Here is a 17,666-nt window from a genome sequence, read left to right on the forward strand (position 1 = left end):
AAAATTGTGCCACTGCACTCCAGCCTGGGTGGCACAGCAAGACTCTGTCTCACCAAAAAAAAAAAAAAAAAAAAAAAAAAAAAAAAAAACCACAAACTAGACTTGCCCACAATTTCATAAAAAGTGTTTGTTTGGTGCTACTTCCTTAAAAGACTTAAACCAGGGTTTCTAGAGGCAGGTGATGATACAAAGCAGTAATTGGACAAATTCAAATTCTGGACAAGAAATAAAGCTGGTATTACAACATAAGAGAACAGATAATCAGCTGAAAAACCCTAATACCCCTCTCCCCAAAACCTACCATATAAAACAGTTTTCATCATTTAGAAATTAAAACAACCCTACCATATTGTCTGTGCTTTCTTAGCTTCTTCCATCAAATTAATCTCAAATTTAGCTTTTCTTAAGGCTTACAAAACAATCTTCCTCCACTTCTCACTTCATAACCAGGAGGCTGTCACAGAAAAACACCCAAATGAATTTCCACCATGCCCCTAAGCAAGAGTCTTGGAGACACTTAAGTAAAGCCATCTCTGGAGTTCCAGGTTGTCTGTGATGTAGACCTGGTATCTGAATTCAATTGAAGACCTGGAACACCAGGATTCATCACCTGAATCCTGGAACAGCAGATTCATCCTGGAGCAGAGTCAATTTCTTGAAACAGTATGTTCTCAACACTTCCTCTGTATCACAGAAAAGGGGCCCGAACTCATGGGGAAGAAAATAAAAACTTATCTACTGATCCATTCATCACAGTACTTTGAAGACTAGCCACGACTGTAATCTTTACAACTAGCAATCTAGAACACAACCGTTACATTTAACAGAATTTTAAATATAATCTTTTTACATATACTAGTATGTTTTTTAATTAACACAAAAATTTGCTGTCAAGAAAAATCTAGGTTTTTATTATCAGTGGACTTTTCCTTATGAAAAATATTGTAACAAATTAAAGGCAAGAAAAATTTCAGGCCAGGCATAGTCTCTCATGCCTATAATCCCAGCACTTTGGGAGGCCAAGGTAGGAAGACAGCGTGGGGCCAGGAGTCTAAGACCAGTCTGGGCAACACAGCAAGACTCTAATTTCAAATAAATAAGTCTGGGCCAGTAGTTCATGCCTGTAATCCCAGCACCCCGAGGAGGCTGACACGGGAGAACTGCTTGAGCCCAGGAGTTTGAGACCAGCCTGGGCAACACAGAGAGACCCCATCTCTACAAAAAATTTAAAAATTAATCAGGTGTGGTAATGCAAGCCTATAGTCCCAGATACTCAGGAGGCTGAGGCAGCAGGATCCCTTGAGCCCAGAAGGTCAAGGCTGCAGTGAGCCATGTTCACACCACTGTACTGTACTCTAGCCTCAGCAACAGCACAAGAGCCTGTCTCATTAAAAAAAAAAAAAAAAAAAAAAAATTAAAATAACAAACAAGAAAAAAGTCAAGATAGAAAACAGCTAGAAAGAGCAAACGACCCAATTTCACATCAGCTAGAAAACAGATTTAAAAATTGCGGTACAGTCATGCAATAACTACTACTTTTGTTTGTTTTGAGACAGAGTCTCACGCTGTTGCCCAGGATGGAGAGCAATGGCACGATCTTGGCTCACTGCAACCTCTGCCTCCCCAGTTCAAGCAGCGAAATACTACTTTTAATATAAAAGAAGAAACTACTACATGCTGCAACACAGATCTGTCGCAAGAGCATTGTTCTAAGTGGAAGAAACCAGACACATGATTCCATTTCTGTGAAATTCAGAAAGGAAAAAATTACAGTGAGAGGAAGCAGAACTGTGGTTGCTAGGTAGCCAGGACCTAGGGGGAAGTGACTGAAAATACAAAGGGACACCAGGTAACTTTTTGGGGTAATGAAAATGTTCCATATCCTGACTGTGGTGGTGGTTACACAACAGTACACATTTGCCAAAATTCATCAAACTGTACACCTAAAATGAGTTAATCTTACTGAATGTAAAGCATAACTCAATAAAGATGAAAGTAAGAATAAAGTCAAAGACATTTTATTAAGTGAATAATACTATCAGAAATGAACCAATATAGTACTTTAGCTGTGCAAGTAACATAAATGGTGCATTTACAAGTAAAATAACATTAAATATTAACACCTTCTTTAATATCCTGAAAATATGACATGTTACAAACCACAGTTATCTAAGAATTTATCATAATTCTCATTTTGAAGGTGTTTTGTTACCACTACACTAATTGCCTCAAGAAAGTAGTAAGAAATACAATCTCAGAGAATAATTTCTTACAGACAAGTTCAATAGATTATATCTCACTTCTAATTAGTTTATGAGAATGTTGCAAACTTTTCACATGACAATCTTATTTCTCAATGTGACCCCAAGGAAAATCACTTAATTTCAAGAATCCTATCTTATCATCATTACCTAACAATCACAAGTGACTGCTGACAAAATGTTGTCATACCGGAGGTTACGAAGTTATAGCACAGGCCAGGCACAGTGGCTCAGGCCTGTAATCCCAGCACTTTGGGAGGCTGAGGCAGGCAGATCATCTGAGGTGACTAGCCTGACCAATATGGAGAAATCCTATCTCTACTAAAAACACAAAATTAGCCAAGCATGGTAGTGCATGCCTTTAATCCCTGCTACTCAGGAAGCTGAGGCAGGACAATCACTTGAACAACAGAGGCAGAGGTTGTGGTCAGCCAAGATCGTGCCACTGCACTCCAGCCTGGGCAACAAGAGCGAAACTCCATCTCAAAAAAAAAAAAAAAAAGTTATGGCACTGAGGCCAGGTGCGGTGGCTCACGCCTGTAATCCCAAAACTATGGGAGGCCAAGGCAGGCGAATCACCAGAGGTCAGGAGTTCGAGACTAGCGTGACCAACGTGGAGAAACCCTGTCTCTACTAAAAATACAAAATTAGCCAGGCATAGTGGTGCATGACTGTAATCTCAGCTACTTGGGAGGCTAAAGCAAGAAAATCGCTTGAACCCAGGAGGCGGAGATTACAGTGAGCCAAGATCACACTGCTGCAATCTAGCCTGGGCAACGAGTGACACTCCAACTCAAAAAAAAAAAAAAAAAAAGCTTCAGCACTGAGCTTTAAGGAACTGAATAATTCCCCAATGTGATCCAGCCCCTTCTTCTAAGGTTACAATCCAAACAATTTTCTCTTATTTTATAAATGTCAACATTTCAACATGTTAGAACCCAATCAGCTTTACTGAGTAAAATTATCAAAACTGTCAATCAAAAATAAGCATTTATGAGACAACAGGAAAATCTCGACAACACTGTTATTAAGGTATTTTTCAGGTTTTTTTTAAGGCTACATATTTTGATATACACAGTGAAGACACAGCAGTGAAATTACCAGATAGAGGAGAATAAATGGAGAGAGGGTTGAAATCAGATTGGCCATGAATTGACAACTGTTGAGACTGGGTGATGGGTACATGATTGTTCATTATACTATTCTCTCTACGCTTGTATATGCTTAAAATTTTCCAAAACAGAAAGTTCAAAAATAATACTCAGAGGAAAACTTAAAAATCAATTCTAAAAATAAATCAACAATTCATAACTACAATGAGCCAAGAAAAGAGGTAATTTTCATTTGATCAGAATGCCAAGGAGCCAGAAGGACAGAAACGTGGACGCTAACCAGAGTCCGTTTTCTTAATTAGAAATATGTGTATGATACGGCCAGATGCAGTGGTTCAAGGTTGCAATCCCAGCACTTTGGGAGGCCGACACAGGTGGATCACAAGGTCAGGTGTTCAAGACAAGCCTGACTAACATGGTGAAACCCCATCTCTACTAAAAATACAAAAATTAGCTGGGAATGGTAACGCGTGCCTGTAATCCAGCTACTCAGGAGGTTGAGGCAGGAGAATCACTTGAACCCGGGAGGCGGAGGTTGTAGTGAGCCGAGATCGCACCATTGCACACCAGCCTGGGTGACAGAGCAAGACTCCATCTCAAAAAGAAAAAAAAGAGACGTATGTATAATAAAATGGGGGAGGGGAAACATGAAGTATATCCTCCTGCAACATAAAATTTCTCCCTTTAATCTACCTTGTAAGACCTACTTCTGTGTCACTCAACATTTTTCAGCAATTAAATTTTTCTTTAGAGACTATTTCCTAAATAACCTAACAGTCTAATTGTTAGAGGGCAAAAACCTGACCTTTCCTAATTTCATCCATTATTCCAGTTGTATTCCTGTGTATCCACAAGTGTCTGTTTATTCCTAGGCCTATGAATCAGTCACAGATTTCCTGATTTATAAAATTGCTCTGCCCTTGTTTTGATTTTCTATTTTGTTTGGCTATTCTACACAGTTTTTAATCTTACTTTCCTTAAACAAATCCATTTAAACATTTTAGTTAGACAAGACTGTATTTTTCCAATACAGTAAATCTAGTATTGGTTTTTTTTTGTTTGTCTGTTGTTTGTTTTGATGGAGCCTCACTCTGTTAACCCAAGCTGGAGAGTAGTGGTGCAATCTCAGCTCACTGCATTCTCAGCCTCTGAAGTTCAAGCAATTCTCCTGCCTCAGCCTCCTGAGTAGCTGCAACTACAGGCATATAGTAGATGGGGTTTCGCCATGTTGGCCAGGCTAGTCTCAAACTTCTGATCTCAGATGATCCGTCCACCTCAGCCCCCCAAACTGCTGGGATTATAGGCGTGAGCCACCATACCCAGCATAATGAATTTAGTACTGTTTTTAGGTAACAATCTCAATAATAAAATAGTGAGATTTCCCATTGATTTGGTGATATGATGCTCTATCCCACACAACCTAATGCTTGTGGGGGGGGGGGGGTGTCGATATTTTATTTTGGTTTTTGGTGCAGCACAATGACATTTGAAGTAGCTTTCAACTATTATAACCTCTACTCACCACAACCTTTGTTCTGCTTCATATAATCCCTGGCATATTTTCTGGCTCCTACTGAGGGGGTGAAGATAGACCTGAGTCTTTAAAACCTCAAAGTTCTTAATAAACATAATGAACACTCACTAAATGCCAAGATCTGTGCAGAAATGCACTTTCTATATCAACACTATCTAACGAAACTTTCAGTGATGATGATACTGCTCTGTATCTGCACTGTCCAATTCGGTAGTGAGTAGCTATATGGGGCTACAGAGCACTTAAAATGTACCTAGTTACGGATGAAGTGACTTAAATTTTTATTTAATTTTAATTAATCTTAATAATTTTTTTTTTTTTAAGACAAGAGTCTTGCTCTGTCACCCAGGCTGGAGTGCAGTGACGTGATTTCGGCTCACTGCAACCTCTGCCTCATGGGCTCAAGCAATTATCCTGCCTCAGCCTCCTGAGTAGCTGGGATTATAGGCATCCACCATCACACTTGGCTAATTTTTCTATTTTTAGTAGATAAGCGTTTTTGCCATGTTGGCCAGGTTGGTCTTGCTGAACTCAAGCGACCCACCTACCTTGGCCTCCCAAGTGTTGGGATTACAAGTGTGAGCCACTGGCCAGGCGTTAACCTTAAATAGTTAAGTTTTAAAAATTAAGAATGTATACTGCAGCCAGGTGCAGCGGCTCGCACCAGTAATCCCAGTACTTTGGGAGGCCAAGGCAGGAGATTACCTGAAGTCAGGTTCGAGACCAGCCTAGCCAACATGACAAAACCCCATCTCTACTAAAAATACAAAAATTAGCCGGACATGGTGGTGCACATCTGTAATTCCAGCTACTCGGGAGGCTGTGGAGGGAGAATCCAGGAGGTGGAGGTTGCACTGAGCAGAGATCGGCCACTGCCTCCAGCCTGCGTGACAGAACAAAACTGTGTCTCAAGAAAAAAAAATGCATACTGCTTGAAATATTCTTTGTGAAAGTCATTTTCACTTATTTTTATAACTAAATGCACTTAAGATCATCTAGAACAGGTTTCCTCTACCTTACCACAACCGACATTTTGGACCCCATAATTCTTTGTTGTGGGGGCTAACTCGAGCATTACAGGATGTTTAGCAGCATCTCTGGCCTCCATCCACTAGAGGCCAGTAACAATGTCCCAACTGCGACAATTAAAAAAAAATGTCTCCAGAGACTGACCAATATGGGAAGGGTGTTGGGTGTGGAGGGTGCAAAATCACACCAATATGAGAAGTACTAATCTAGAATTAAGAGTCAATTCTGCTGTAATGGTAAGCACATTCTAGGGCAATTTTTTTGAGTTCTTGCTTTGCTATCTGGAAACCAAGCAACACATAAAAAGTTAAAAGTAACCATCTCTTTGAATGTTTTCCACAGAATTCATATTATAATATTGATCTTTCCCATCCACTGTCTCAACTGTTCCTCCCTGACCTTGAGGCGAGTGCTACATCTAATTCACTGATTGATGTGAGGGTTGTAAGAGGTAAAATGGCTAGGCTACCAGCACAGAGTTTCAAATTTCTATCTATAGTATCTTACCTTGTGTTACAGAACCTGGAAAGGGAAACTCAGTAGAGAAAAATCCTTTTGATATGCCAATCTCAATAAAGACTGTTTATGATTGCACAATACATTGTAATGCCAAAAGGCAAAGCTCACAGGAAAATTCCACATACAGAAAAGCAGTAAGAGGACTGGTTTGTATTGTAACGAACCTGCATCTTGAGGAATAATTCAGAACAAGGACAATAAATGCCATAACTATATCACCTCAAGACCTCTCCTAACCTAGTAGCAGGAAAAGGTTAAGAGGCTCAGCCTCTGCGGGGGGAAAAAAAAGGCATAAACCAATCAGGAGCCCTGGAGAGAGCAGTTGACAGGAAAATGGAAGCAAAACTCTAAGACAGGTGGCTGCCTGAAGGCTGGGATGTCTGAGACAGCAGAACCATTCTGGAATACAAGCTACATGAAGTGGAAAGGACTTGGGGGAAAAAGAAAAGTCAGAAGCCCATTATGTGGGCCTCAGCTCTCTCTCAGTAGCTGTACCCCTGGATAAACGTTGTAAATCTCTGGGCCTATTTTTTCAGCTCATTAGAGAAGCACTTTCCAGGCTATTAGTGAGCAGGCCTTTCCAGCTCCCCCCGTCAAGCTCGACATGCAGAACCACATTCTTTGTACTGTTTTGCTGTTTCTCTGAGACAATGTTTTAAGTAGGAACATAGTACTAACTCAAGAAATCCATTGGAAAGGAAATCAAAATGTTCCAAAATATCTGAACATCGAACAGTTTCAATCAGCTCAATGAATATTTGCTTGAGGGCCCAGCATTCTGTGCCAGGGACCTTGTAATCATTCTGGGAAGTCACAGCCAACAACCTTTTCTTTCCACCCCGGCCATCCCCACCTCTCTTCGTCAACTTCATTCAGGCATCATCATTATTCATTATTGGCAAGTTTGAAAACACAAATCATGAAAAAAAACCAGATACTTTTTATGCTTTGCACATTTTAGACACTTGAGACATAAGGTTATTATGCTGAACAAAATATTTGACTTTTTAACAGGATGTGGGTAAAGAAAGCTTATTTGCAGAAGAAAACACTAATGTTTTGAGGACCAGAGGTTTTCTTCAACTGAGCAATTTATTTGCAGTACCATTCTTCCTGTCTTACTACTTTTAGTGTAAAGTATAAAGTATTTCTATTTACACCCTTTTCATATCTATCATTTATCATTTCATTTGTGACTCTCATACATTTCTCATAATAAAAGTCAAGCTATAGTAGCAGTCTCTTTTTTATTGCTTACTTAAACTTGGTAAAGTTTTTATCTTTAGATGAAAATATGCTTATTCTAGTTAATTAAGCGGTTCAGAAAATCAGTTTCTTTTGGAAACAGATTCTTCTCAAGTGATAGGTTCATCCTATTACTTTGCAACTAGACATGCAAAAAGAATCTTTCCTTTTGAAAGGGAGACACAGAACAGCTCCTGCCACAAATCAATTACTTCAAAACTAAGAGTGTGTGACTATCTTAAACGCTACCTTCACAAATCTCAACAGACACGCCATGTTTACCGCTACTACTAGATACAACCATATAGGTCCTTATAATTTCACCTACAGCACCTTTCTATTTTTCAATTACCTGCCACCTTGATGCACAGGTTATGACTCAACTCCACTTAACTTTTTCCTAATTTCATGAAATGAAAAGTCACAATGATCTAAATATTTTTAATGTTGTATAATAATACAAGAATCAAACAAAGCTGATTGTTTATACTCGGAATGGAAAAAGAATTCGCATTTAAAAAGATACATTACTTGTAAACTTCTCAAATAGCTAAAGCAAAAGGAATGCTCAAAAATGAATCAAAGTGCCCAACACAACTGCAAAATAGGTTTTGGCATGCACAACCAACTGAGTAAGCTAGTCAGGATTCTTGGTACATAAAGTTAGGACTAATATAGAAAACATGCCCTACTTCCCTCCTCTCTGGTGCAATTTTCTAAGTTACAAGGTAAGCACTACCAACATGGTTCCACTAATGACCGTAAAACTATCCTCACTGCTAGCCTGTTTCTAAATTTTACCAAAAATTTTGGTTAATGTCCCCAAAAGATTTTTAATGAAGTAAAGTCGGAGTAAGAACCACATTAACAAAATGTTAAATAAAAGTTATTTCAGTATTTAAAGGAACTATGTAACAACTCGAGTGTTTACTATTTTCAGTAAGTATTTCAAAAGGTTCCCAAACATGTTCAACACAATATGGCTACAGCAAAGATTAGCAAATCCGAACCCAGAGCAGAAACTAAACCACAAGCTCTGGATTTAAAAGCTGTCTGCTCCACTTGAGGCGGTTAGACATACCGAAACAGAGGTCAGTATCTTAGCAGCAAGTTAGGCCTCTTCCTCTCGGAAGCGCATGACAACAGGGCATCAGGCAACTTAAGTCACCGGGTCACTTAGCAAAAATTATATCTAACCTCTATACTTGGAACCAGATGGCCTTCTATTCACAAAAGAAATGTAGAGAGCAGTGAAGTACTGGGGGAGAGGAAGACGTAAAATGAATGCTCCACTTTCTCATCCTGTAAACATTTAGTCCATCATTAGATTCTGAGTCTTAGATTCTAAGACACGCTTTAATGAAGGCCTCCCCCAACCTCCTGAGTCTGTTTTGCAACAGTGAAGGAACTTTTCCTGCTTTATCTCAGTTCCCTGAGAGCATGCGGCACTGCAATTCAATATCCTAAACTGGCAAGGAATCGTGGAGGAAGAAAAGGAGAAATCCAAACCAAAACAGCCTTCTTATAAAAGACAAAAAACAAAATAAAATCACAGTTCATCCTCCGCCCATAGCAAGCCCAACCCAGAAATTTACAGCGTGTTAAGAAAAGCAGCATTGCGAACTGCAAACGTAAGAGTTTTCCTTTGACACTCTACGCACGGTTTTCAGCTGTCAAATTACAACTCAGGAAAACACTATCATTAGAATAGAAAAGGAAACAAAAAAGCTCACACCACAGGGGCTGGTAGCAGGAGCTGCCAGCACCATTTCAGGAGGAGAGCAAAGGGAATCCAATCCAGTTCCCCACCCCCGCTAGAATCCATTCCCTCCCGGGGCAGGCAAACCTCACCGCAGGGGCTCAAATTTAATAATAATAACAATAATCATGGCGCTTCCTCCCTCACTCCCTCCCCCCAACCATCACCTCCCGCCCGCCCCCAGCGATCTGCCGGGAATCGGCTTCTCCCTCCCCGCCGCCCCACCCCGGGATCCCCAAGTCCAGACCACCCCACCGGACACGGCTGCCGGTGGCCCAGCCCAGCCCAGCCCGAGGCCCTTTGCCCCACTTCCCCTCTTCCCTCTCTTTTTACCTCCACCATCCCCCATCCGCATTGTCTGTCTCAATTCAACTTTGACTAATATGGATTCCTCGAGCCTGAGCCGGGCAGTAATTACAGCCTGCCCCCCGAGAGCCAGAAACCGCCCCCCCCCCATCTCCGCCGAGTTCAACGCTGCTCCTCGCGGGAGGGGGGAGGGGGTATACAGCGCGCTCTCCGGTTTACAACGCGGGTCCGGTCTACACCGCGCTCCCCCCGCGACCCCCTGCCCCCGGGACCAGAAGTTTGCCCCGGAAGGAGCCTAGCAGGAGGCAGTAAGGACCCCCGCACCCCACCCTAGCTGGCCGGCCGGCGCGTAAACACCCGCACCCGCCCGACGCGGCCCGTGGGGGAGGGGAGGGAAGGAAGGGCGCCCCTCCCCCGCGCCCGCCGACCCGCCAGCCCTATTACCTGTCATTGAGCTGGTCCTCGGTGCCTGGCAGCGGGTGAACCACGAAATGGATGGACGTCATGGTGCTTTCCTTCTCGTCCTCCTCCCGAGGGCGGCCCCCTCCCGCTCTCGCCCGCCCCCCAGCCCCCAACCCCTCCCCAAAACGCACAGCCGCCGCCGCCTCCCAGTCCTCAAATGGAGGGAAGCAAATACGCAGGGGCCGCAGCCGCCTCCCTGCCGGGCGTGTGTCCGCGGCCCGGAGGGGCGGGCAGGAGGGCGAATCCACACGCCACCCACTCCCCCGGCGACAGCGCGGAGTGCGAGGCAGGCGGCCGGGACGTGGGGCGCGCCGCCGGCCAGCGGCAGCCGGGCGTCGGGAGAGGGGCGCCTGGTCGAGGAGACGGGCGGCTGCCGGCTACGGGCTAAGGGGACAGTCTGGTCCCGGCGGCGGAAGAGGTCCGGACTAAGGGACGTGGGGAAGGAGACGAGCCCGCACCGCGCGTCACTAGCGAGAAGCCGCCGCCGCCGCCGCCACCAACACCGCCGCCGCCATCTTCACTTCTGCCCCAGTTTCTCCGTCTGGCAGGCTCCGCTCCCGAGCGGCGGGGGAGGGGCGAACGGGAGGAGGAGGAGGAGGAGACCGGCGGGCGGGGGCGCGGCGGCGAGAGGCGGGGCTCCGGGAAACGGGCGGTAAGGCCCCCTGGATTGGGCGGCTCAACGTCGTCGGGCCACGACGCTGTAAAGCGCGTGCCGATTGGTCCGTTCGGCTCCCGAGCCCAGCCCCGCCGGGGGTGGGATGGCTCCAGAGTGTTCCGGAGAGCACGTGTTAGGGAAGGAGGAGGCGGCGGGCGAGCCCGCCGGGAGGGCGAGTAAGCGTGTGTCCCGGAGGAGGTGGGAGGGAAGAGGCGCTTTTGCGTGCTCTCGCCCGGATTCCCTGGGGCAGCCCTAATTATTTGGCCGACCTTTAAGTGTTTCTTCTTGTTCTCATCCTTCATCCGCAGTTGTATTTAAAGTGGAAAGGTAAAGTCAGTTAAGGGGCAAGACATATATGTAGCTTTTTATTGGAAAAGTAAGGTAGTTATGTAAGGGCCTTTCCAGACAGAGATAGTAGGATCATGGAATTGACTTTGTGGCAACTTCTGTTATCACTCCGGCCTCCCCAGTTTCCTCACCACCATCAGATTTTCACAGGAAATATGGAAATTTCCACTGATTTCCTGATACAAATGATTCGTGGTTTTTTATTACTTTTAAATGAAAGATGATACACCTATTCCATAAAGGAGTCAATTTGTGATCAGTGGGATCAGAACGGAAAATTCTTTCTTTTCTTTTTTTCTTTTTTTGAGACGGAGTTTTTCTCTTGTTGCCCAGGCAGCACAGTGGCGCGATCTCGGCTCACTGCAACCTCCACCTCCCGGGTTCCAGCGATTCTCCTGCCTCAGCCTCCGCAGTAGCTGGGATTACAGGCATGCGCCACCACTCCCGGCTGTGTTGTTGTTGTTGTTGTTGTTGTTTGTTTTGTTGTTTAGTAGAGAAGGGGTTTCTCCATATTGGTCAGACTGCTCTCGAACTCCCGACCTCAGGTGATCCGCCCTCCTCAGCCTCCCAAAGTGCTGGGATTACAGGCATGAGCCACCGCACCTGGCCCACAACGTAAAATTCTTGAACAGACCTGAGGTCGGGAGTTCGAGACCAGCCTGGCCAATTTAATGAAACCCCATCTTTACTAAAAGTACGAAAATTAGCCAGGCGTGGTGTTGCACACCTGTAATCCCAGCTACTTAGGGGGCTGAGGCAGGAGAATCACTTGAACCTGGGAGGTTGCCGTGAGCTGAGATTGAACCGCTGCACTCCAGCCTGGGCAACTGATTGAGACTCCATCTCAAAAAAAAATTATCGAATAAATGTGTTTGGTTTTTTTCCTAAGGAAACAAATCATGGCTTTCTTCTCAAAAGTTTCTATGACCTCCTTTAAAAAACTGAGTACCTCTTTGAAACCAAAAACTGAGAACATAAAGTTCCTTCTACAGAGGTGGTATGTTAATGAATTACACACACAGTTTTCCTTAGGAAGTTCTTTTGAGCAAAATATTTGAAAAATTACTTATAAATCAGGATAGACCAGGTAATCCTTGAAGCAGCTAATGGGACACTTTTGTAGGTCACCAGCTACACCATTGGCCCAAATTAGTTTACACTAAAAAGTCATTTCAAGGTCACTATTAAAAGTCCCTGTGAGCCCTGGGGAAGGAGGGGAGACCAGTAGACACAGCTAGATTTCAAGCCAAACAGATCTAAAAAAAATTTTGTGTGTGTGTGACGGATTCTCGCTCTGTCACCCAGGCTGGAGTGCAGTGTCGAGTTCTCTGCTCACTGCAACCTCCACCTCCTGGGTTCAAGTGATTACAGGCACCACCACCACGCCTGGTTAATTTTTGTGTTTTTAGTAGAGACAGGGTTTCACCATGTTGGACAGGCTGGTCTCGAACTCCTGACCTCGTGATCTTCCTGCCTCAGTCTCCCAGAGTGCTGGGATTACAGGTGTGAGCCACTGTGCCCTGCTTTTTTTTTTTTTTTTTTTTTTTTTTTTTTTTTTTTGAGACAGATTCTCATGCTGTCACTGCAAACTTCGCCTCCTGGGTTCAAGCGATTCTCATGCCTCAGCCTCCCAAGTAGCTGGGATTACAGGTACGACCACCATCCCTGGCTAATTTTTGTATTTTTAGTAGAGACAGGGTTTCACCATGTTGTCCAGGCTGATCTCGAACTCCTGACCTCAGGCGATCAGCCCCCCTTGGCATCCCGAAGTATTAGCATTACAGGCATGAGCCACTGTGCCAGGCCCAGATCTAAATTTGAATTCTTTTTCTGCTCCTATGTGGCCTTACTTAGATTTACACTAGTTAGATTTGGCAGGGTGCAGTGGTTCACGCCTGTAATCCCAGCACTTTGGGAAGCTGAGGCAGGTGGATCACCTGAGGTCAGGAGTTTGAGACCAGCCTGCCCAACATGATAAAACCCCGTCTCTACTAAAAATACAAAAATTAGCCAGGAGTGGTGGTGCCACCTGTAGTCCCAGCTACCCTGGAGGCTGAGGCAGGAGAATTGCTTGCTCAGACCGGGGAGGCAGAGGTTGCAGTGAGCCAAGATCTCACCACTGCACTTCATCCTGGGAGACACAGTGAGAATCTGCCTCAAAAAAAAAAAAAAAAAAATTAGTTAGATTTAATCTACCATTGCATCTTTTTTCTCATTTGTTAAATATTCTGTAGTAATAGATCTTTCTACACAGTGAGGTCTAAATAAGATAATGTATGTTGGATATCTAGGGCAGTTTATATACATAGTAAGCTCAGCTAATGGAAACATTTTATTTGTCTGGTGTTCCACTTGTTTCTTTTTTCTTTTTCGTTGTTTTGTTTTCTTTTTCTTTTTCTTTTTCTTTTTTTTGAGACAGAGTTTCGCTCTTGTTACCCAGACTGGAGTGCAATAGCGCGATCTCGGCTCACCGCAACCTCCGCCTCCCGGGTTCAAGCAATTCTCCTGCCTCAGCCTCCTGAGTAGCTGGGATTACAGGCACGCGCCACCATGCCCAGCTAATTTTTTGTATTTTTAGTAGAGACGGGGTTTCACCACGTTGACCAGGATGGTCTCGATCTCTTGACCTTGTGATCCACCCGCCTCGGCCTTCCAAAGTGCTGTGATTACAGGCTTGAGCCACCGCGCCCGGCCCGTTTTGTTTTCTTTGTTTGTTTGTTTTTTTGAGGCAGGATTTCACTCCCATCACCCAGGCTGTAATGCAATGGCATGATCTCAGCTCACTGCAGCCTCCGCCTGGCAGGCTTAAGCAATTCTGCCTCAGCCTCCCAAGTAGCTGGGACTACAGGCACTGGCTACTATGCCCGGCTAATTTTTGGCATTTATTTTTTTGTTTTTGTTTTTTGAGATGGAGTCTTGCTCTGTTGCCCAGGCTGGAGTGCAGTACTATGATCTCAGCTCACTCCAACCTCTGCCTTGCAGGTTCAAGTGATTCTCCTGCCTCAGCCTCCCCAGTAGCTGGGACTACAGGCGCATGCCACCAAGCCCAGTTAATTTTTGTATTTTTAGCAGAGATGGGGTTTCACCATGTTGGCCAGATGGTCTCGATCTCTTGACCTCATGATCTGCCTGCTGCGGCCTCCCAAAGTGCTGGGATTGCAGGCATGAGGCACAGCACCCAGCCTAATTATTGTATTTTTTGTAGAGGCAGGGTTTTGCCATGTTACTCAGGCTGGTCTCAATCTCCTGGGCTCAAGCAGTTAGCCCACCTCGGCCTCCCATCTATGTTCAACTTTTACACCTTATACCTCTTAATACTTGAATCACACTATAGGGTAAATTATATTATCCCTGTTATATAGATGAAGACACTGGGGCTCAAACACCTGAGGTAAGTGCTGAAGCTGAGACTGAAACCCCGGTCTTCTGATGTGGATTCCATTGTTCTTTCCACTATACCACAGCTGCCATCCAGAAGTTAATAATTTAGAAGGAACAGTCTATTCAAAGCCAATAGGGGAAAAAAATGATATGCTAAATGGAAGAAGAGTACTGTGGAGGTTAAAGGAGGAAGTGATTCCAGCCAAGAGAATTAAGAAAAGCACTTAAGCTGAGCTTTTTTTTTTTTTTTTTTGAGATAGTTTCACTCTTGTTGCCCAGGCTAGAGTGCAATGGCATGATCTCAGCTCACTGCAGCCTCCACCACCTGAGTTCAAGTGATTCTCCTGCCTCAGCCTCCCGAGTAGTTGGAATTACAGCTACCACAACTCCCGGCTAATTTTTTGTATTTTTAGTAGAGACAAGAGTTTCACCATGTTGGCCAGGCTGGTCTCGAACTTCTGACCTCAGGTGATTCACCCACCTCGACCTCCCAAAATGCTGGGATGACAGGTGTGTGCCACCACGCCCGCCCAAGCTGAGCTTTCAAGAATATTGTGAACAAATAGAATATCTGGCTTAAATCTAGTGTTTTTAGAATTGCCCCAAACAGACCACACCATGCCTATACTTTGCGTCTTTTCTCTTTCTTCCAAATCTCTAGTGGTCTTTTCATTATGCTTTTATCCTGCTTTCAACTTGATTTACCCACTCCTAGTTTCCTAGAACTGAGACTTTCTCTCCTGGTTGAAAGTTGGTCAGCTCCCTCTAGACAGCCTCTTGGCAAACTGCCTATCTGGTCTTTGATAACCATCTTGGCATTGCTACCTTTTTGTTGTCCCAGATGGCAAGTTAGGAAGAATTTCCCTCTCCCAAGGCTCTAACATCTTGGTGGGTCACACTTTGAACAGAGAAAAACAAGTAAAGGCGTGGCATTGTGAAAGACCATCGCGTGTGGGGGTGAGGAGATACAGAGAAGAAAATGGAGATAAGCAGGGGTCAGCAGAAGCTCTTGGAAGAGTCAGAGTGCAATACAACCTTAGAAAATAGACTTGGGGAGCTCCTTTCTTTTTTTTCTTTTTTTTTTTTTTTTTTTTTGAGACGGAGTTTCGCTCTTGTTACCCAGGCTGGAGTGCAATGGCACAATCTCGGCTCACCACAACCTCTGCCTCCTGGGTTCAGGCAATTCTCCTGCCTCGGCCTCCTGAGTAGCTGGGATTACAGGCACACGCCACCATGCGCAGCTAATTTTTTGTATTTGACCTCGTGATCCACCCGCCTTGGCCTCCCAAAGTGTTGGGATTACAGGCGTGAGCCACCACGCCCGGCCTGGGGAGCTCCTTTCTAATAATTTGAACTAATTCTCCCTTTGAGGACAACTGGAAAAGTTAGGCAAAGTATTTCTTCAAATTTGTTCAGTGGCACAAGAAAGCTAACAACATGATGAATTACCAAACCAAGGTCCAAGGGAAGAATAAGACCCAAGTGAGTCCGCTGTTTGGAGCCACTTTTTCTCTTGGGATGCTTGTCAATTCCAGAAATACAAAGTGAGATGCTGAGGTAGCATCTTACAGGTACTTGGGGCTAAGACAACAGGGATTGATGTCTAGTTTCCCCCAGCGCAGTGGGGAGTGCTAACGAACCCCTCTTATTCAGTGTTCAGACCTGAAAGACCCCATCCCTGAAACAGGCCATATCTTAGATTTGGTTTTCCCAAAAGCAGACCTTGAGACAAGGATTTGGCTGTGAATCATTGATTTAGGAGGCGATTGCAAGAAGCACTGTGTGGGAATGGAGAAATGTATGAGGACGGGAGAAACAAATAAAAGGTGGACTGATAAGTGTTTTACTACCACAGGCAACTGGAACCCAATCCCACTGGGAACCCTCTGAGAGACCAGGACATACCTGAGAACCTACTAAGGAGGGAGGAAGCTAGGGATATTTATCCATCGACTCCGTCTCAAAGTAGTTAAGGATTGCTCCTGGACTGCTTAACTAGCTAAGCTGTTAATAGCTAGGTTAATGTCCAACAAAAATTCATTGTCTTATATACAAAAAAAAAGCATTAGGAAATGAACACATACCTTTTTTTTTTTTAGGCAGAGTCTGGCTCTGTTGTCCAGACTGAAGTACGGTGTCATGATCTCGGCTTACTGCAACCTCTGCCTCCTGGGTTCAAGCAGTTCTCTGCCTCAGCCTCCTGAGTAGCTGGGATTACAGGCATGTACCACCATGCCCAGCTAATTTTTATGTATTTTTAGTAGAGGCAGGGTTTTACCATCTTGGCCAGGCTGGTCTCGAACTCCTGACCTTGTGATCCACCCGCCTTGGCCTCCCAAAGTGCTGGAATTACAGGCGTGAGCCACCTTGCCTGACCACAAATATCATTTAAAATAATATTAAGAACTATTAAATATCTAATATATAAGAACAACCAGTGAAAGATGCACAAAGCCTGTACACAGGTTTAAAACATTTTTGGGCCGGGCACTGTGGCTCACACCGGTAATTCTAGCACTTCGGGAGGCCAAGGCAGGTGGATCACGAGGTCAGGTGTCTGAGACCATCCTAGCCAACATAATGAAACCCCGTCTGTACTAAAAATACAAGACAATTAGCCTGGCATAGTGGCAGGTGCCTGTAATCCAAGCTACTCTGGAGCCTGAGGCAGGAGAATTGCTTGAGCCTGAGAGGCTGAGGCTGCAATGAGCCAAGGTTGCGCCACTGTGCTCCAGCGCGGGTGATAGTGAGAGACTCTGTTTCAAAAAAAACAAAAAGCAAAACAAAACAAAACAAAAAAACATTTTTAAGGAGCTTCTAGACTGCTGACTACGTGGAGGTGCTGGGAGAGTGGCACAACCACAGAAGGCATGGGAGCTCCTCACCCTTCTCTCTCCTACCTAGTCCTATACATCTCTTGCGTCTGGCTGTTCTTGGGTTGTATCCTTTAGCGTAACCTGGTAAATACCTCTTGGGGTCTAAGAGAAGGAGGAGGACACCTTCTGCTCTTCAGATCCATGTACTGATCCCCACTACAACCAGTGAACAGGAACGT

The 17,666-nt window shown here is 44.5% G+C and overlaps 1 protein-coding gene across 6 annotated transcripts in view; it reads right to left on the minus strand.

Moving 5' to 3' along the window:
• Window positions 1-10,791, minus strand: part of UBR5 (ubiquitin protein ligase E3 component n-recognin 5) — a 149,824-nt gene extending 139,033 nt beyond the window's left edge. For 2 of the 6 annotated variants that reach the window (XM_010351417.3, XM_003940676.4), the window contains exon 1: window positions 10,210-10,791. In XM_010351417.3, coding sequence (XP_010349719.1) covers window positions 10,210-10,271 — 62 coding nt within the window. In that variant the 5' untranslated portion in view covers window positions 10,272-10,791. The remainder of the gene's footprint in view (window positions 1-10,209) is intronic. The other 4 variants (XM_010351416.3, XM_010351415.3, XM_010351418.3 and 1 more) reach the window with 3 other exon arrangements.
• Between the last annotated feature and the right edge of the window lie 6,875 nt (window positions 10,792-17,666).

Source organism: Saimiri boliviensis, chromosome 15 (assembly GCF_048565385.1).
Source record: "Saimiri boliviensis isolate mSaiBol1 chromosome 15, mSaiBol1.pri, whole genome shotgun sequence".
NCBI classification, from domain to species: Eukaryota; Metazoa; Chordata; class Mammalia; order Primates; family Cebidae; genus Saimiri; species Saimiri boliviensis.